Source organism: Astatotilapia calliptera, chromosome 18, assembly GCF_964374335.1.
Source record: "Astatotilapia calliptera chromosome 18, fAstCal68.1, whole genome shotgun sequence".
In the NCBI taxonomy this organism is placed as follows: Eukaryota; Metazoa; Chordata; class Actinopteri; order Cichliformes; family Cichlidae; genus Astatotilapia; species Astatotilapia calliptera.
This window is the reverse complement of record NC_137439.1, coordinates 17,052,355-17,074,547: the sequence shown is the minus strand read 5'-3', so window position 1 is coordinate 17,074,547 and position 22,193 is coordinate 17,052,355. Positions and strand designations below refer to the sequence as shown.

The 22,193-nt window shown below is 40.2% G+C and overlaps 1 protein-coding gene across 1 annotated transcript; it reads right to left on the bottom strand.

Moving 5' to 3' along the window:
• Positions 1-335: 335 nt before the first annotated feature.
• On the bottom strand, positions 336-20,838 carry pcmtd1 (protein-L-isoaspartate (D-aspartate) O-methyltransferase domain containing 1). The gene is made up of 6 exons (XM_026149499.2): positions 20,608-20,838; positions 9,568-10,024; positions 9,124-9,226; positions 6,465-6,636; positions 3,593-3,716; positions 336-3,248 (listed from the first exon to the last, which is right to left on the bottom strand). The coding sequence occupies exons 2-6, from the start codon at positions 9,872-9,874 to the stop codon at positions 2,875-2,877; spliced, it is 1,080 nt and encodes a 359-aa protein (XP_026005284.1). The 5' UTR covers positions 9,875-10,024; positions 20,608-20,838; the 3' UTR covers positions 336-2,874.
• Positions 20,839-22,193: the final 1,355 nt, after the last annotated feature.

Sequence of the window (22,193 nt, the reverse complement as noted above, 5' to 3'; positions counted from 1 at the left end):
ATGGATGGATGGATCTTTTTCATGTCACTTTTTTTTTAATTGCAGAGTTTACAGTTTCATAAATTTCACATTCATAAATTTGCTGCCAATAAATTTACCGAACTTTCCAAAGTCCATTAAACCCAACATTAGCCGACTTAGCTTAAATATACCATGGTCCAGTGGGTCATCAGATATTATTCACTCCACAACTACAATGTGACACAAGAGCAGCGGCAAGAAATCTAACGAGGAGAAAAAAAAAAAATTGTAACTAACAGACAACATTTAGACATCATTGGTAAATAAATAAGATTGGAAAAGCAGAGTAATTAGAATGATTAGAAGACACATAATGTGATCGTGACCTTTATTTTTGTGCCAAACGTTACGGAGAAACACCACATTTTCAAAATGAACTGCACACACTATGAGTAATCAACCTATGCCTGAAGAAAAAAAAAAAGCTAACAAAAAAACAGGAATAGAACTCTTTTGGCTCTGAACAAATGATCTTAATATAAGAGCACATAATTGGTTATGACTTGGTATTTACCGGCTGCCATTTTTGTAGTCGAATCTCATCCACATTAAATGTAATCACAGCAGTCCCATTAACTTTGGTGCAAGGCGCGACCTGAGAGTCGAGGTTGTAGGTCCCCTGCTTTCAATACTTAATGTGCTCGCTAATTAGCAATTACATTTTCGATAATGGTATATAAACTGTTGCATGGCTGTAATTGGTCATGTGAATTTTAATGGATACCAGGCAAATAAAATGGGACTATGTTGTTATTGGTAATTATAAGCTGAGAAATTATTCCATTATTGCTTACTTGCACAGCTCTGCAATGAATTAATCTATTAAAAAAAAAAAAAAGCCTTACAGAAAATAAATGTTACCTCTTCACACACAAAAACTACTAAATAGAATAACCAGCCCCGTTTTCAAACAAAATATTCGTCATTACACCAGAACAAAATGAAGACCTACAGCACTAATATATCTTATCTATTTAACAGACAGCAGTGGAGATTTGATCTACAGAGTTCCCAGTGTCAAGATACAGTACAGCAAGAGGGCGCTACAACAAATCAACTGCAACTTAATTCAACTGTATGCAGAATCATATGATAACAATACATATATAGATATATCACTTTAATATTGAATAGAATTAATATCAACAACATTCAACTCAGCTTTTGGAATACTAAATTTATGCATTCAAAGTAAGATGAAGGAACTTTCCAAATGCTGTGATGGTAAAGCGTGAAGAAAAACGGTGACCTGTCGGATCAGTGATGTGCCGTTTTGTTTTTAGGGTTTTCCCCCCCTTTTTTTTCTTCTTTGTTTTTTTTTTTTTGTTGGTTTTTTTCTTTGTTTTTTGTTTTTTTCACTGTGGAATGTTTTTGTAGAAATATATCATCCTTTATGGGGGAAATTTACTGTGCTGGAAAACTCACAGAAGTCCTAATGTGATGGGGCGAGGGATGTTGGCACTTAAAAGTCATCACTATCAGGAAGGTTCTGCAAGCAAATTGTACTTAAAGAGGATTTACATTACATTAAGTCCAGTCCACAATACAAATGAAGCCCAAAAAAAGTCATCTTTTTATTTTTATTTTTTTTCCTTTTTTCTCTGTCTTGAGGACTGCAGATTAAGGTGCTTTGTTGTCCGTGATACAAAAGGCGTCAGATTTTGCATTGTCGTTGATTTTGTTTAAAAAAAGAAAAAAGAAAAAAAGAAAAGTACTATACAGAATTCGAGATTTGTGTCAAGGCCATCAATCTGGTTCACCATCTTGAAACCTTTTTTGTTGTCATTTGTAAAGAAACATTTCAAAGTTTGATCACTTGGGACATCACCTCCAGTGACCAATCACAAGGAGCAAAGTCAGGAACACCCATATACAATATATTCATGCATGTATTCATTATGGATGAACATCATGCCTTCACCAGTTCCCCTCGAAATTAGGTGAATATTTAAATCACCATCGTATCCATGTCACCCTTATTTTAAACCTCTGATGTGGTTTATTCAAATACTAAGAATTACATCATTATATTATATTATAAGAATCCAGAACAGGGCAAAATAAAAAGAGAGAAGGAGGTCCACGACAGCCAATCATATCAGGTAGTAGTGAGGAAACAAGAATGTCAGCACCCTGTAGAAAAAGTTTCATTAAAAGGTGCCCTGTAGAAAAAATTATGAACCACTCTGGTCTTTCAGTGAACTCTTGTAATAGGAAGTTATAAAACACATTAACCTGAAATGAAATACCAAGAAGAGTAATGACATACGTGCCCCATTCGGGCTTATCGAACATCTTACTCTTTAACTCTCTTTAACAAAAAAAAAAAAAAAAAAAGAAAAAGAAAAAAAAATGGGAGAAAGTGGCTTTATTTGCCTTTCAGTGTCTCCTCTCAGTATCATTAAATCATCACACACTGAAAGTAAGTTAAAGCTTCTAAAAAAGGTGCAATAAAAGTCTTCAACTTAGCATGATCGTATTTTAACAAATATAGTAAGAACTCTTTTTTAATACAATTTTTAATCTGCACATTTCTGCAGAAATTCTGACATTGCGATAAAATCTGAATCTCAAAATTGATTTTTGAAACTATTTTCATTTACTTTATATTTTTTTCCATTTATAAACCAAAAGAAAAACAAACAAACAAACAAACAAACATGTCAACAAAAAAAATTAACACTCAGGACAATCATAACATTATTATCCAATATTATCTGTGACGTCTCTTTCCGTTACAGTTTTGCCATCAAGATTAAGTGGAAATAATGCTACATTTGTACTGAAAAAAGATGAAGAAAAGCATTTCAGCATTTCGCTGCACCCATTAAGAAGGGATATCAAGTGAATAAGTCATTTCTCTCTGTAATACAGCAAATATGCCTTCAGTGACTCAGGCAGCGGTAAAGCCATTATTTGGTCTCTCAACACGTTCACTTGCTTGAGGATTTCAATGTCGCCAATGTCTCTGTCCTCCTCTTCCTCCACCTCTTTGTGCTCTTCCTCGGTGTGCTCCTCCTCTTCGCTCTCCACCATCCGCGGGATCAGCTGGTTGCCTACAAAAACGTAAGTGTTGATGCGTCGCCTGCGACAGCGCCTGCGTTTGCGCTTCTGGGGGACTCTCTGCGTCGTCCCCTTTCCCTGGCTGTCCTCGTTGGCCAGGTTTCGGAGAGTGCGGCGTATGTAGATCCGAGAGAGATCCTGAAGGCTGCGGACAGTCACTGGGGCTGAGGACAAAGAGAGATGACACGGTGCTTCAGGGCGGTGCGCCACACAAATAAGAATAATCCATACAGCCGCACCAGTCCTTCAACTAGGTCAGCATAAACGAGCGAGGACGTGAAAGAGAAAAGTGTCTCGGTATTTCAAGGAGAGGAATAACTGGGTCTAGGAAGCGGCCTCGGGGCGAGCTTCATATGTCAAAGCCAATATCGCTACAGGACTCGACACATCACGCGTTGAATTTAAAATATTGCCTGCTTTGCATTTCAAGATGAGTTAGAGATAATGAAACACAAAAACTGGGAGGGGTTTTTTTTGTTTGTTTGTTTGATGAGGCGTGGGAACTTACGCAGATGGACAGTGTCGGGCTTCTCTCCATCAGCTCTGCTCTGCTGGACCAAGGGGGCAAAGGACACCGCCAAGATGTTTTTGCTTTCCCACGTGCTCTGGCCAGTCCTGGTTATCTGGGTCAGCTGTATAAAGAGACAAAAACTGAACTTTACACTGAAAAACATCAAATGCTTCATATTTAGCAAGGAGTGGAAACATTGGACTCAGGTGAATCAAAAGATGACTTTTACTCGAGTCGACATGTACACCTGTTACTGTGGGTGTAATAAATCCCAATCCAATAAGAGGCCTCTATCACACCACCATGGGGAAAAGTCATCCTTCTAACTGCTTCCATCCACACGCGCCAAGTCTTACACAACCACAGCATGCTTGTTAGGCTCATTTGAATTGAACAGACAAGCTAAAGGTAGCTTCATTTTGCATATACCTTCCAAATTTGGCTTATTCTTGTAAACTTAGCTGCAGGCTTAGACATCCCTGCCCCAAATCTCTTTCTCTAGCGGCTATAACCTGCAGGCGCTGAATAAAAATCAGAGGACCAAGGAGACGACTTCTGTCTGTGCTCCTCGTTCTTTCTCACCTTTACCCAGTGTATTCAAGCCAGAAACATCATTTAGTTTTATGACTTTTAGCATTTATTTCCAATGAGCTATTAATGGACTTACATTGTGGGTTAAACTTCATTGCCATACTTTTTTTTTTTTTTAAATAAACAGAAGAAAAAATTTAACATGAAAGTTTCCAAATACAATTAGCTTCCAGCAAAGACTCAAAAATGTCTGAGCATTGCATAAAATTGTTTGGCTATTTAAAAGCAACCGCTAATCTGGTGCATTTAAACTCCTGAAAAAAGACATTTAACACACAGAAAATTCAATTCTTAATTATTAATTAATTATTTTAATCAGATCTCTTTTGCAAAAGAAGAGTTAAGTAGAGAAAAGAAGCAGCAATATACAGCCTGCCACAATGCAAGCACTCCACTGCTGCTCTTACTAGAATCTGGCCGATACCAATATTTGTCAATTTAAAATCCGATGTATAAGCCTATACTTACTTTCTACCTTCTTGCAGACACATGACACACAAACAGATTTCGCTAACATATTTACTTGATTACGATCTGACGACTCTGCTAGGTTCAGCTGCTTGTTCCAAACAAGTACTGCCAACAGGAAAGTTGCGGCGTGCCCTCTAGTGGACAAACTATTCAATGTCAAAACTGGTTGAACAGTTTCTCCTGACACTTTTCCAAATTTTATGTATTGGCTACTGTAAATGCTGTAGCAGCACATAGCTGACATCATCCGATAACATCGACCTGCTGATAAATCAGCCGGGTTCTAATGTGAAAGATAAAATTGAAACAGTAACATTTTGCATCTGAAAAGCTAAAAGCCTTAAAGTCTTTGTCCTTTTGCTTCATGACATATCAATATGAAAAGACAGAAGATTAATCCAAGAGACATAAATGATTACATGAGACATCAATCACCCATTATGTTGGCTCGGGTCATAACGAGTCTGCACTGTGACAGTTCTCAAAACACGTTTAAAGTCATTTGAAGTTGCTGACTCAGTGTGCACTGTTAGAACTTCGCAGGGGGAGGTGTGATGAGGCTTGGAGGGGAGCTGATAAAGAAGAGGCTGTGAAGTCCATCCATTCATAGCCATCTGTAAGGGGCACAGACATACTGCAAAGTCTCTGTGTGATTAAGACAACCATCTTCTTTATGATAGCATAATAAATCCACAATTTTCCCAATGTCTGTATTTTTGCCATAACCGAGCAGTCTTTGGCTTTACTCTGACATTTTTCCAAGTCTAACAGTAATTCCCAAATGAACGCATGAAGATTTTTATGGTTTGCTTTGGACATCCATAAAATTCACTTCCTTGTGTCAATGTATAAAATGAGTGGGGGGTGGGGGGGGGGGGGGGGTGGATGGATACAGATAATAAAGTTTCTCAATGCTGCTTCCGCACAGCATAATATCTGAACAGTGCTGAAGGGTGTCATTTTCAGAAAGCTCCACACCGCCTTTCCGGTTACTGAATGGGTGTTTCATATTTGTCCACTCTGGGGAGTAATTTCAAAAAGCTCCAGAGGAGATGGAGATGGGGGATGTCAGCTTGGTGCTGATGAAAGGCCACAACAGAGGAAAAAAGATGCATTTTGAAAATTATCCACATCAGTGTGAACATGGCCTGGGTAAATCTGGGGCTTTAGTGCTTTCAAGCTGTTAGATCAGAATTGTGTTAATTATTTTCTCTGCCATGATTAATAACTTTGCTGCTCCCCTCTCCCCTCCCTTTTTACTTTATTTAAAAAAAAAAGAAAAAAAAAAGTATAAAATCTGATTGATTTCCTTTAAGCATGTTTTCCCTCTATGGTCTGACTTCAGAGTGCCATCCTGTATAACTACTAACATAAAACATTCAACCCTTGGGTCACGATATCTTATCAAGTCCAAGCTTCGCTTTACTTCAGTTCCTTTTATGGCTCAAACGCACTGACCATGAATCCGTCACAATCTTTAAACTTCTTACTGGAAAAGGTTGCTGTCAACCGTTTCCCCACCAACATCCCGAAATATCCTCAGTGCCCTCTCACATGCCCTGCAGACTGTCCACACTCACCTGTCGTACTTTTTAAATAAAACATTTATTTATACAGCACTGTGTGTACTCTGTACACGGCTGCTTAAATCCAGGTGCAGCCGCGGCTCAATAATGCATGGGAAAGTTTCATAACTAAGCCTACTAGGTCAAAGCCATTTTCCCTTGTTTTCCCTTGTGCGTTAGCATTTTGAGCAGCAATCACAATGTGTTGATTTCGTATCAGTCCGGTGACTTGCAGCACTTACCTGATCCTCTATAGGCATCACCAGAATGCCTCCAATTTTGAGCAGTACTTTCATGTAATTTTCATGGTCCTTTTGCACTCCAGCGCCACAATAAATGCGATCGTACTGGTGGCTGTCTGTGGAGATTTCAAGGCAATTCCCCACCACAAAGACAGGTTCACAGAACTCAAACCTGTGAAAGAAATAATCAGACAGGTAAGGAATAAAATCATGTTTTTGGGGTTTTTTTGCAAAGCCCATCACATTTGTAGATTGTGGCAGAAATATACATGAGAGATTACTTATTTAAGACGGCAAACGGTCACTAGTGCCTCCTATTCAGTAACAGCTACTTCTTTTTCAAGAGGACACTTTATGTTTTGGGGGTAGAGCTGGGCGATAGAACGATAACGATATGTATCGCGATATAACTTTTACTCGATAGAGAAATTAAGCTATCGCGATAGACCTCGCCGCTCTTGTCCTCAAAAAAAAAAAAAAAAAAAAGGTCAGCCAATCCAAATTAAGTAGCGCGGAGCCGAACCAATCACAGCCGCAGCGTCACGTCGCGTGACTTGTTACCGTATAGCACAAGTGCCAAGCCGCACGTGTGTTTGTTTGGGAAGCAGCCAGCGGGTAATGGAGGAAATGAGTGTGCCGACTAGAAAAATCAACCGAGCGTGACCGAAGAGAAAACAGATGATGGTTCCAATGCCGGAGAGATTGTCGAACGGAAGAGCCAAAGAAGTTCCGTAGTGTGAAGGTATTTCGGCTATTTCAAGTCTGACAAAAAACAGAGTAGCGTGCACTGTAAATTGTGCCGAAAGCAAGTCTGGAAATACAATAAACTGGTGCATGCGTCACACTGTGCGCCGCGTTATTGTTTCGGTGAAATGAATTTCTACAATACTGTTACTGTTAATTCTACTCTCTGCAGTGTTTAAATGCTTACATATACACACAGTTACTGTCCGTCCACACATACGACTCTGTTCTGCTTCTATGCCCCAGCTTTGTTTACTTTTTCCCACCGAGGCTTCTAGACTTCTGATTGGCCAACATTTCTGCACGGTTAGGAGTCTAGCGCCACCTGCTGCTTTGGCATGTTCATAGCAGCGTTTTCCTTCATTTCTGCCTTTATGTGTGGACGGGATTATTTTTTAAAACGAAAACGGAAAATCTCAGTTTTCAAAAATACCCGTGTCTGTGTGGACGTAGCCTCAGTCTCTGACTGGAAGCGCTAATTCGTCATTCGGCTTTTGTCAGACTAAAGTAACTGTTAAAACTGTTTGAAAAGCTAAGCTATACAACAAGGAGAGATTGAGAATTTCCTTTTAGTTCTCAGTTTATTTGATATTGACAAAAGTTAGTCAGTTTTGTCTGTTATTCTGTAAAACAAACTAAGATTTATTTTTAGAATTAATATTTTGTTTCTAAGTGGAATTGACAATTTAGTCTGTTTCGTTTGTTCTATTTTGAAACTTAAACGCTTTAGCGGCTGCCTTTTGTGTAGTTTGCAATATTTGCCTTTATCTATCTGAAAAAGTCTCATGTTCCTTAAGTACATCTACCCTGTTGAACTTATTATGGGAAATAAATATTTAAATAAAAACAAGCTGCTGATTATTTCACATTTTACTTGTGAGCAACGGCACATTTAAATCTTACAAATATAGTTATTTGGCTTATATCGTGATAGATATCGTTATCGCCTGAAATGAAAAAAACATATCGTGATATGAAAAAATCTCATATCGCCCAGCTCTATTTGGGGGATACATTTATTAGCTTTTTTTTTTTGGCAGGGCGTTAGATAAGAGGATTGACTCTCACTCTCATGTCTTTATGATAAATATGCAGCTGGAGCCAGCAGGTGGTTAGCACAGCTAACCCATTTATTGCACCGGTGTGACAATTAGTAACAGATTAATGCATTTAAAGGCTTATGAGATGCCACAACAGAGCAGAGCACTTTGTAAAAGTCACACACAGCATTCAAAAACTGTGAAAAGCCACAACTATTATAAGTAAATTATGTGCAATGAATAAAACTTGGGTTTTTTAAAATCTATTTTTCTGTAAGAAAAAAAAAGATCAAAGAAGTCTGCACTATAACCCCCCCACACACCAAAAACCAAAATAACTGCATGACTCTTTTAGTGCCTCAACTTACCATCTTTGAATAAGCATAAATGTATTCAATCTTTTTTGCAAGCAGCAGTCAATAAGACTAAATTGGCCAACTCTGATGTTTGACAGATAAATTGGTGCATCACAAACAGAAATTCCGTATTTCAGTAAGGCAGAAATCTACCAGGGATGAGTACTTGCATACTGAGAGGAACCAGTGCGGCACCTTGCCAAGGACAATGCTTTGCAGCAAAAGTTGAGCTTGGTTCAACTTTTTTTTTTTGTGCCAAATGACTTGTTTTGCTGGAGTCCTTTTTTTTGGCACCCCGCTGCACTGACTCACTGGCTTCGTTTAAATGAATGAGAAGGCTGCTTTTTGGGTGCAGGGCTAACGTCAGCCTAAAAACTGCCTGAACACTTACTCGTCGTTTTACAGGCGGTCATGTGCATAGCGGTTTCCTGCCGAGAGCCGTTCACCAGGCAACCACCAGCGATTCAGGTGAATGTGTAGTCAGAAAGTGAGCTTAAAAAAACATAAGCATATACTCACTTATCAAAGCTGTCGCTATTCTTTATGAAGTCATCCAGTTTCTCTCTGGCATATTCAACGACATCTTTGTGGAGCTCAACTCCATGGTTTACACCAAATGGCCCTAAGGGGGAGGGGGGGGACAAAAATGTGGCATATTAATTCATGGCCTCTGTTAAGCAAAAAAAAAAAAAAAAAAACAAAAAAAAAAAAAAACCAATTCTTGCTGATTTCTGCTTCTCAAATCTGAACATATGCAAATATACACTGCTTATCTGACATTTATTAGGTTTTTAGTGCTATTTTTGGGGAACGTATTATAAACCAATTGATCGATGAAGACCATATTCAGTAGCATCAGTGATGTCATTTATTGAAGTTACTTAATCATTTCCTCTAAATTTGTCCATGTAGACTTTAGAGAACATCTAAACACCTCCCACAATAAGGGTAAGCCAAGATTACCTATGATGAGGCCAACCATTGTGCTCAGGTAGCCGGTTCCACTGCCCAGATTGAGGAAAGAAAGTCCCGGCTGCAGTTTCAGTGCCTCCATCACCTCGGAGTATATACACGGAGCAGACAGGTGTATGTTACCGTGCTTCCAGGCCAAATCTTTGTAGGCATTGTCCCGATAGCCGTCCAAATAGTAGTCACCGCGGTCTATGGCCCGAAAAGCCTGCTCGACTTTTTCTGTGCGGATATACTGAGCCTCCTTCAGGTTATCAATTAGGTCGTCATTGTCCTCTCCGGCGCTCACAGCTCCCCCCATGGTGAAAAGAGCAGAGGAACCCTAAGGGGCGAACTCGTATTCAGGATGACTGTTTCGTCCTCAGAGGTGCATGGAGATGAACGGCTGTGCTGCCGCTGTGGCTCCTCGTGTGTCAGTTCAGACAGAGTTCATGTCCAGGCAGCAAGTGACCTGAGAAACACAAAAAAGTGAGATGAACACACTATGACATTAACGCCTGTGAGGGAGCAGTGTCTGGTTAAATCTACAAGTGAAGTGCAGATTTAAAGTGCTGATAAAAACAGTTTTATTAATCCACAACTGGGATTGTCTTATGATGAAAAATTGATGAGTGAGAGAAAGGGACTAAAAGAATGAAACATGTATTTTACTACCATTTTTTTAAGTATCCCTTCAGGATGAAACAGATTTACAAAGTATTAAATCTGCAGTGCCTTTGTGAAAGAATGGCCATCAAGCTGTAATGATGAAACAAATCCAGTAGTACAGTGACAAGCAGGCTTCCCCTCTACTGGTGGTTTATGCTTTATCTAATGTATGTAGACCCTTTTCCCCAACACATATCAGGCATGTCACAGCACAAATACAGTTAGTGACCCTAAATTAAATTTTGTTACAGAGGCTGTGGAATAACACATGGCTCGCTGTTGCCAAAAGACAAATGCCAACAGTTCATCATTTAAGGTTTTAAATGCTATTTATAAACTGTTAGAGCCCTGCAAAAATGTGCTGGACAGAAAGAATTGCCAGTAAATCAATAGTAAAAATAATCACCAATATTTTCAGAATCACATTGGATCCTTTGACTTTCAGATATTTTCACAATAAAAACCTGCTGCGAGGCATTTGCAGCTGAGACTCTGTGCCCCCAATGTCATGTCATATTCTACTGTGCAGTCTGTTATGTCCACAGGGCAGATGTGGAGTGATGTAACAGAAAGCTGACATTAGAGGAGGGCAAGATGGACACAAGCTTCCATCACAGCACATATGAAAGTTTCTAGAAACAGCATTAAAACAGCCGTATTTCATACGGGTCCACATTTCCGATGCACGCTATTTTCTGCAAGTACCGCTGCTTCGCCTCTGGACGCAATCGGTCTCTATACAGTCCATTCTCTTTTGAGCTGCTTTTAAGCATCGTGTAATCGTCGTTCCAACACAGTGTGTTTGTTTTGATTCGTAGACCCCGAAAATGGTGCCGCGCTCCCACAATACATTGCGGCGTGACGTCAACTCCAAAGCCCTATGAGAAAACACAACAGTTTGAGGTTTTTTTCCTTCCCAAGCCAAAAATAATATCCAAATCTTGTGCAAGACTTCCTGATCCTCAGCACTGGCTATACAAGCCTGCACGCTGAGAAATCTCAAAGAAAAAAACCCAAACACAACTTCCCTAATGCAACCATTCCAGCAAAATCTGCAATGTGAGAGTTATCAGTTTGTACATCACCAAAATGTCAAAGCCCAAAGACTAGCCTGATGCTAATTAAATTACAGGTTTGTTTATGATAGATTATGATAAGAGATATCTACAAAGGCTTCCAGCTTCTTCCCACAGTTCAGAGACATGCAGTTAGTAGTTAGGTTAGTTGGAGAATCTAAATTGCCCATAAGTGTGAATGTGAGTGCAAATGGTTGTCTGTCTCTTTGTGTTAGCCCTGCATCAGGTTGGCGATCTGTCGAGGGTGTACCCCATCTCTCACCCTATGGTAGCTGGGATAGGCTCCAGCCCCCGGTGACCCTAACAAGGATAAACAAACAAGAATGGATGGATATCTACAAAGACAGACATTGTAAACATAGCCATTTAGAGCTCAACCAATATAGAATTTTAAACGTGTGTGGAGTTATTCATTCACTTGTTCTCCCTGACTTTGCTTGGATCAAGAGGTTGTGCATGCGCCCTCTACACAGCATCAAATCCTGTCATATCTTTACTTAAACTTACTTAAATTTCTATGTAGATAAATCACAAACAAATAGCCAATATCGACTGATAATATCGGCCTATCAGTCGGGCTATAAAAATATTTTAGTTGTAAGCAAGAATGTGCACATAATACAGTTATGTTGCCTATGATCCACTTTTATTTTCAGTTATATTATGGAGGGATTTTTTGTCTTCTAAATCTTTTGTACAGGTGCATCTTTGCCCTGCCCTAAAATGCATCACCCAGTCACCATCGAGCAGGTTACAATCAGCATTAGCCAAGACGACTGAGATTCTATGCCCACGAAAAAGGTAAAAGTCAAATAATTAAGCAAAACAAAAGTGTTTCAAGAAGTTTGTGAAGACACAACAGGACCAGCATATCAAACACAAAGAGTCAATAGTTTTAAATATTTGTATCTCAAGTTTGAATCAAATTAAGTGGGAGTGTTTTCCCTTTAGAAAGAAAGACAAAAAAAAAAAAAAAAAAAAAAAAAAAACAGCTCTAATTTTAATTTCTTTAAATATTTTATTACTGTTGATTGACCAGATACTTAAGCTGCTTCTGGCCACTTAACACAATTACACAAATAAAACTGCTGTTTATTTGAACTTCTTACAACTAAGCTCAGACTAAAGATGAGGTGTCAAAAAAAGGAATAAGGAAGGAAAGATGTCAAACAGCTGTGAAACCTGCCATTTAAGGCTGAGCTTCAGCTGAAATATGAACTGCTGTTTTGGTGCTTACATTACAAATAATGACCTGATGGATTTCCTATGTAATACAGCACAGTAGCTGTAAAGAGAAAACTCCTGACATGTGCCAGTTTCTCATCATTTTATAAATGCTTTGATGACAAAAAATATCAAACCCTTCACACCCTGTGATGCAGCCGACGGAGACAGGTTCTGAATTCCTTCTCTGCCTCCTCAGCATCTCCACATCTGACTCAGCTAATAAAGATTAAATTCAGAGGTGACTTTGTAGTGGGAGGCCTAGTAAGGTAATTTTCCATTGGCAAAAAAGGAACCATTGATTCGCTCACCATCACTTGATGCACAGCGGTGTATTTTTTTTTTTTTTAAATCCTCCTTTTCACTCTGTAAGCATTGAAAGAAAATCCAGAAAAATGGGTCAGTGGAGGTATTCAAGAAAAGTGCTTTTGGGCACTGCTGTACACTCAAACCTCTGATTATTAACAAAGTCCTTTAAAGACAAATCAAGAAAGACCAGCCAGGCAATAAGCTTATTTTAAGCAAAGAAAAATACCTCTTTGTAACAAGTATTCACTGGTAAACACACACATGACGTCCCGAGTTGGGCCCCCCACAAACTGAAAGTGCGTCAGTGTATCAGGTCATGAGTGTCTGCTTGACCCGGTTATAAACACCTCACTGAACGTGTAACAGATCCTCCAGCAACACAGGATCAGCTCTGGAGCTGCAACCAAATACGACAGGCCTGTTTAGGCAGTGCACCAGCACAAGCACTCGACCGATCAGCAGACAATGTGAGGTAAACTGATAATCCCGATGGTTAATAGCATTTAGTGTGTAAACTCAGACAATTTACAGCCTTGTTGGCAAAAAACAAGAAACTAAATGCCTATGTGCCTGTGGCTTAATACCGCGGCACTTTTCCAACAGAATTTGTATTTGCAGAAAACTAATCGGTAAATCTTGTAAGAAAGGTACAGAAACTAGTCTCAATTGTGCTATAAAGAGCAGGTCGGAGTCATTCTGATGCTGTAAAGCTAGGATTCAAGCAATGAAAATAAATACAAGGTTCAATAGGAGGACTTAAAGCTGTTCACCTATAAAGTCTACTTTTATGATACCTATAATGTTAAGGCTCGCTGACACTCATAGTGAAGTTAATTCTATTACCCGTTTACTGAATTTCTACCAGCTCCTAAAGTTGGACATAAAATGCAGTCCAACTTCAAGGTCACTATGTAACTACATAATTATTTACCTTGTAAAGCTGGACTTTAAACCTGCATAAGAAGCGGTATTCGAGTACTTCATTTGTACTGGTGACAGATGAGGACATTCATGATTCAACTTTTGTTTTAATTTAAGTTTCTTGAGGCAAATTTATGATAGTTGTGTCTCAATTTTACTGCAGCAGAAAAAGTTAGGATCAAACATCTACTGCCCGTTTTGTGTGTTTATGTAATAATTAATGTAAGTAATTATTAGTACAATGTTGATGTCTGTTTTGCTCTGCAGAGAGAGATTTTTGGAATTCAACCAAAGGCAGAGGCTGGACTTGCATGCAGCCCTCCACAAAGCTAACAGCACGTTGCCCAACAGTAATGATGCTGTGCATAGGTTGAATGCTGATTAGTTTACAAAGTTGGCTTGAACAGGAGGAAAAAAAGCAACAGTGGAAGTGCAAGGAAGAAGAAAAAAAAAACCCACATTAAACTGGCTACAGTGAACAGTTTACAGTCTTTCCACTGAGTTTCACTTCACTATAGGATGACTACCATCTTCCCTGTGGCATGAGCTGATCTCTTACGTTACTGATCGTTCAACATACTTGACTCCAGGTCAGACATAACTACAGCATGTAAATGGAGGTTTGCTTCGTAGCATCTGCACAAAGTCCTCCTGGAAGCAAGATGCACTTAATTTCAGTGGTCTCCAATACAGAACTACACGTATAAAATCAGTCAATTTTTCCCCAAAATAAAAAGGCAATAAAAATCTTTTTCCCCCGCTGGGAAATTGCACTTCTACCACCATCACTGTCATGTCTCCCCTAGATTTAATGCCAGGATTGTTTAATTTGCCACATCTCTCTTATGATATTTCTGACCTGCAGACCACCAATGCACTCCAATGTCAGGACCTTTCCATTTTAAAGAGTGCACCCAATAAGATTCAACCTAATTGTGTCATATCCATGTCTGTATCTGCTTAGTTCATGTGAAGTTTACCTAACGATACAGTAAATACATTTCATTGCAAGATCTGCACAAGTCCCATGAGAAGCTGCAATGATGGTGAGAGAATTTTCATTTAGGATTACTTTTGATTTGAGCCTGTTCGTGTTGTACTGAAAAGGCCAGATCTAAGCATTTCTACACTAAATGGTGCAAATGGTAATCGCTCTTTAAGATTTAATCTTTTATTTGCATGACAAACTAAGATCCTGGAGTCCAGTGTGCTGCTCACCATGACGACCTGCTGACCAATGTACAACCCGCGCACATGCAGGTCATGGAGAGGCTTTTCCTATGGCTCCACCATCAGGCTAGTGGTGGTAGCAATCAAATAAAAAGTGCTTTTGTTACGTGTCTAAATTTCACCACGGGATTCTGTGTTAATTAGCCACAAACAGCGAGAGGACATGACAGTAAAGGTGTGTGTTGTACCAGACTAACAACAGGGGCCGACTCTTCGTTCGTGCGAACCCGCTCAGATTTATTAATATATATTTTTTAAAATCCACCAGCTATTTTTACTTGAATCCTCTAATTTTTGCCCTTGCCGTCTTTGTGTACTTATGATTAGGAGTCACACAGTTCCACGACAAGAGTGAATTTCTGGGTCAAAATCAAAGCAATGTTTTTACTCAAGTAGGAATTACTTTATCTCAGTTTGGTGCTAGATGAAAAAAAGAAGTTAAAATGAAGTTATTTGTATGTTGCCTTTGAAATCCATTAAACAGTTTCCTAAACAACACATTTAAAATAGCAGTTTGAGAGCAAAAAAAATACAAGATATTCAAGGATATTTTCTGGAAATCTATAGATTTTTACTCAAACATAAGAATGTAATCAATAGATAACTATGACTGCAACTTGCTGTTGTCGAACTATCAGCATTTACCATTGTTGGTTTGGAATACACCTGGTTTTGTAACTGCTCCTATTATACTCTGAAATGATGTTTTTCTACTTTTGTTTCAAGATATTTCTTTTTTAATTTTTTTCCAGGTCAGTGGAGCTTAAACCTTAATTGCAATAACATCAACAGGCAGCTTTACCACTGGTCAGGACCCCGAACACAGACTTTTTGATGGTCTATCAGCCTGGAACACAGTACTGCTGTCTGTTTTTATGACTGTATCAACAACTATATTGAACACAACGGCACAGGAAAATTGGATGATGTCACTACAGAAACTAATACAGTCCACATGGTTTTTACTGCCCTATGCATCGCCAAGAAAACGGTCCTCATGAACTGGAAAAATAAAAAATAATCTTAATTCTAGCCAATATAGAAACCATCTAATAGATCACATTAGTCTCGATATAGCCTCTGCCACCACATTAGATCAATCCCTCTGGGCTCCTTTGATCGGCTCCATCACCTAGCGGGGGTAGGGGGTCGTGGTTTGGTCCCGCCTTAGCTATTGTGGTTGATGTGGAGTTGGGACGGGCTTAGGGCGCCTGGAGGACCCCTAGAGACGTTATCCCTGGAGGGCTTAACCCGGGGGTTGTGTTCCTGAGTGGATCCGGGGCAGGCGTGGGGGTTTGGGGTTCGGGGGTGCTTCGCCTCCGTGCTGGGGCTCTGGCTGGGCCTTGGGGGCTTCGGTCCTCGTCGGTGTGGCACCGAGGTTGTGGGCGGGTGGGTGCACAGGGGCTCAGCCCTGGCACAGGGGGCCTCTTGTGCATCGGCTTAACTGGGGGGCTCTTCAACTGGCAGGGAGGTTGTTCCATCCTTGCAGGAGTCCACTCTGCAGGTGGGGGAGACATAGGAGAGGTGGAGAATAAACTTAACCTGGATGTCTGTTGTCTTGTGTAGTCTGGGAGATGATTGAATGTTGGGGTGGGTACAGTTTCCTCTGCGGTGGGGTAGGGTGGGCTGCCCCAGGTCCTGTGGGGCTTGGCAGTGCTGCTGCCATAGGCCCCGGTCTGGATGGGCCTGGGCTCCCTTGCCTTGGTGGGTACCAGAGGACGGGGGTGCCTACTGGGGTCAGCGGGGGAGCTGGCCCTAGGGAGGGGCATCCTCCCCTCCCTTCTTTTCCTCCCCATCCCCGGCTACCTCCCTCTTCCCACTCCACCACACCCACCCACACAGGTAGGGCCTTGGGGTGCGGGTGTGTCACCAGGGTGCAGGGGAGACATCCCCCCCCTGTCCCCTTCTGGCCACCTGGGGCCCGTTCTTCGTACGTCGCTCACTACATCCAAGATCAAATGACACATCCAAGACCAAACCATCGCGCTAACCGTGAGCGCGCTAATCCGGTTCCCCGAACACACCTGCTGTTGACGATTAGTACAGCTGGACGCAGTAATGTGACATCACTGGGTGTCGTAAAAGGGGCTACGCATCGATAGTGGAAACATTGATCGGCAACCCTCTGATTGGTCGGCGAAAATGTCGGTATTTTTCGGCAGCAGAGCAAGAACTCTTGAGTGAGGGATTTCAGGAGTTTCAGAGTTTAATCAGAACGCAAGGGAACACTGCAAAGGCTGCAAAAGCAAGGAGAGAGGGCTGGCAGAAAGTTGCTGACAAATTAAACTCGTAAGTAATTTAATAATAATAATAATAATAATAATAATAATAATAATAATAATAATAATAATAATGGATTGGATTGATATAGTGCTTTTCAAGGCACCCAAAGCGCTTTACAATGCCACTATTCATTCACTCTCACATTCACACACTGGTGGAGGCAAGCTACAGTTGTAGCCACAGCTGCCCTGGGGCAGACTGACAGAAGCGAGGCTGCCATATCGCGCCATCGGCCCCTCTGGCCAACACCAGTAGGCGGTAGGGTAGATTTATTATATTACACTATATTATCCAATATTATATTACATTATATTATAATATGTTATATTATATCCCCTTTCACATTAGAGCCACAACAGGACCCACTAGAACATGGGAACAGGTAAAAGTGAAATATAAGAATATTCTACAGAATGGTAATATTTATCACTTATATTGCTTTTCGTCTCTTGGAAAGAGACCCTGGAATAATCTGTTTGTTTAAAACAGCAACCAAGAAAAGGGCAGAGCAAAAGAAGACAGGTGGTGGTCCTGCACCCCCTCGTCAACAAGTTGGTTAAGTAAATAAAATCCTCACGGGAAAATCGATATCTCTCTATGAGCACACTGTCGCGCTGAGCTAAAGGATCCTGTCTGTCCCGCAATATACGCTGAATTCTGAAAACTCTCCTTATCAATCTTGCACCTTCCGCAATGGGTGGCTCGCGTATACGGACAGGACATGGCTGTGACAGGCTTCCCAAATCCACCTTCGCTTTTATAGCCGTGGTCTCTCATCTTGATTACACAAAGTAATTTGCAATTGCTACTCTGAAATATGAATTACATCTGTAATAATCACATACATGTAATAGAATGTTAATAGTACATTTCCCTTTTTTAGGAAATGACCTGTATGTATCTGTGTGAAATTAATAAATGGATCAGGTGCTGCATTGTCTTTAGTTACATTGATGTTATTTATTTATGGTGAAACAGTAAAACTTATGAAAATACAGTTAAAAGACCAAAGTTTATGCTTGTGCTCGTTGTGGTAAGCAGCACATCAAACAAGTTAAGAATTATAAATGGCTTCAAGCGCAAATGCAGATACTGAGCGATGGCCTGCTGGTACAGTTAAGGTGAAGTTCAAACTTTTGTAGTCCTTCATTATTCCATCTACCTTGTGCAATGTACAAGTACCACTGGCAGCAAGACAACCGCAGAACATGATGTTACCACCACCGTGCTTGACAGTTGCTACAGTGTTCTTAGGTTTGAAAGCGTCACTTTTACTTCTCCAAACATGCCTCTTGTCGTGGTGATCAAATACTTGAATCTTTGTTTTATCTGACCATAAAACTTTTCTCCAAGCATTTGCCTTGTCGATGTGGGCAGCTGCAAATTTCAGTCAAGCTTGAAGGTGTTGATTTTAGAGTAGGGGCTTCTTTCTTGGTCTGCATCCTTGGTGGTTCCTGGGTTGTTCCTGAAAACCCTAACCCATTTCCTCTCATCGCAGCAACACTGGTACATTTTCATCCTTGGTGCAGGTGTGAACTCAGTAATCGCACTTCGTTGCGGACCAAAACAACTATATCGAGGGTATGTTATAGTGTATTTATATTTAAGCTGTGTGTATACTTCTGACCTTATGGATAAGAGAAAATTAAAAACAAATGTAAACCAATTTGTGTTTTTTTTTTTAAGTTGTTACATGTGCGCTGTGCAATCGCTCCATCCTGGAAAAAGAACAGTTGAAAGAAATCACTAAAAGCCCCAAATTATTTTTAACAGTCGCACCTGTATGCAAACTTCTGACCACAACTTTAAAATAAGACAGGGGCGTAATTTCCAGGGGGGTTATGACCCCCCCCCCTCCCCCCAATAATCAGACCCAACCAATATAACCCCCTCCCAATAAAATTATGAATTATCTTGCAATTATTTTGCTGGTAATAACTGAAATGAGTGAAGAAAATCAACAGACTATTTATGCATGTTTAATCATCTGGGAATTTACCCAGATTTATTTATTTATTTAGACAGAGATCTTGACCCCCCAATGTTCAGCACAAAGTTACGCCGATGAAATAAGATGAGGTTTATGGCAAGGGCTTAGCCTGAAGGTTTCCATTTTCTGGTCCCTTGCTCATATAAGTATTAAGTTAATAATCATGAGGTTATTTGATAAGATAGTTGCAGTCATACTCATCAGAATTCAGAAAAAAATACTTTAGTTTTTAAGTTGTGGTGCTTGTATATCTATATAGGTATCACAACCTACATATATTTGGTTTTTTTAGCCTGTTGAATGGACTAAGATATGATCAGTGACACCTCCCCAGCGAGGTGCTGTTTATGGGAGGAATGCAGTCCCCAGGTTTGCGCCGTTTTCTGGTCTCTCGGTTTTTACATGCAATGGTGTACACAGATGTTCCCCAAATTCCCACAACTGACACCTGGTGAAGCCAATCCGCGCGCAACCTGGTCACGTGTTCGCGGTTGCCACACAGACCGCAGCTCGTCAGCCAATCAGCGGCCAGTCAGACTTTCTTCGCACTGCGTGTGACGATGGGGCAAAACAACAACAACGGCGTTTTCATGAAACCCTGTCAAGCGTTATTAATCACGGCTCACCCTCAATCAAAGCCGTCCGCACCTGTGAGAAACATACGCCAAGCACTTATTAAAGCAGCTGTCAAACAGCGAGAGGCTGTGGTGTGTTTGAGGCTTTCATGCAGCTTTTGTTCCCACTTGTCGACCAAAACGCAGTTGCTGGCCAGCTCTCTGCAGTGCGATTAACCCCAGTCTTTAACAGCAACTAGCTAAACCGGTTTGGTAAGGAGAGGATAAAATATCAGACTCGTGTAGCATAACAGAAATATTCTCACAGGAAAAAAAACGATCATAAATCAGAGATCTTTCGGAGTATAATTTCGCCCGAGAAAGCTCGCACTTCTGTTAGAAAAGTCACCCCAGGCCCACTCACAGCTTTAGCGTGTGCGCTCCTCAACATAGAAATAAAGCAGAATACGAATTTAGATGTGAAATTATGTGTTCCAGGTAGAACCTGAGGGTTTGAGTTATCATTCAGTGCAACACAACGCTATGCGAGTTGCAGTTAAAGCGGGCTAACGTTAGCTTTTTGTGGGCCTGAGTGCGCCATCACTAAAAACAGACAAAGCAGGTTAGGTAAGCTCGCCTCTTTATCCTGCCGTTACACAGTTAGCAAACACACAGCGCAGCTACTTAACAGTGTCACACCACGAAAAGCTAATACAGCTGCCAACGACAACACAAAGCGTGTAACTCTTACACAAACAGCCGCTGGCTAAATAACGAAATCCAAATAAGAAATACTCACAATGCCGTGTCGCATTTACTCATTCCTCGTAAAGTGCTGTTCAGTGCGACGGTCAGTGACAGCTACTTTCACACACCAGCAGCTTCTTCAATTCGTTAAGTACTAGTTTACTGCGCTAACTAACCAGCTGGTTGGTTGGAGAGATAAAGTAGCAACAGCAAGCAGTTGTGTCGAAGTGGAAGAAGAAAGAAACAGCTGAGAAGAGGATGTAAACACAGGTCACGTGGTTTTAAAACGTCGTTAGAAGGAAGCACTGTTGCTCTCGCTGCTATCTATGCTATCTGTTTATCTTTGCAAAACCAACTGGGATTTTGTTTTATTAATGTTTGTGTGCGCGTTTAAATTATGTTTGTTTACCTTTATTTCACCAGGACGTTGCGCTCAAATCAAAGTTCTTCTAGAAGAGAGACGTATTCGAGGTATAGTAGCAGCACAAATTTAGTATATTATAAATGCAACAAAATACAACTTATGCAAGATACACAACATCAAATCTCCTAGTGCATCTCACAAATGTAGAATGTCGTGAAAAAAGTTGTTTTGCTTCACATTTTTATTTTAAAAAAAGTCTATATTTAATACATATAAAGCAGAGTATTTTAAAGTTTTTGCTGTTTTAATTTTAAATATTATGGCTGGTGAAACTCAGAAATTCAGTATCTCAGATTTTTAGAATATTTCATCATGGTTTTGAGCAAAAAGTAGTGTGCAAAGGTTTTGAGTCACTTTTCACCTTTCTTTGTATTTTACTTCCAAAAAGCTGATTTTAAATAACAGTTCTTTGGGTTTTCTAGAGGTCTTCCAAACTTTAAACAAGCATAATTTTAAGAAGAATATTTTTTGTTTTTTGTTTCTTTGTTGAGTCGCTTGACCCTGACCTATGAACCAAGCATTAAAAAGTACCTTACCAAAGGGAAGAACCGGTGTTGTTTACACATAACAGATGACTTAGCAAATAAACAATTTTAAATGGCATTTTTAGGCATTTTGTTGCTAGCAGCTTGTCACAAAAATCGTTTGTTCAAATTTCTTTAGTTGAATCTATGGAAAATGCCAGAGATAAACTGTGTCAAATTTTGTTATCATTTTTGCACCAACAAGGTGAATCCCAAAGTGCTATGTGCAGAAAACTTGGCATATCTTAGCATGGTGTGCAATGCCTCCCTAAAATATTGAGGAAACTGGACATGTCGAGAACAAAAGAAGTAACAGGCCTAAAAAATGCATCAGAGTGTCTGAAAGTCGTGTGCTTAAAAAAAAAAAAAACAATTAGCAAAGACACAGCACCTCAGAGATGGTAAATGTAGTCTTCCAGTCAATGATTCTTGTACAGCACTTTTCTGCTCTAGCACTTAGTGCTTTACACAACATGCACTCATTGACACATGTCCTTTTTTCCTTAACACTTCTGACTTTCCATCTAACAATTACACACATTGATACTTTTATATAAGTAATATATCAGAGAGCAACTTGAGGTTCAGTATCTTCCCCAAGGATACTTGGGCATGCAGACTGGAGCAGCCAAGGACTGGACCACAACCCTTCCAGTTAGTAGGTGTCCTGCTCTACCTCTTGAGCTACAG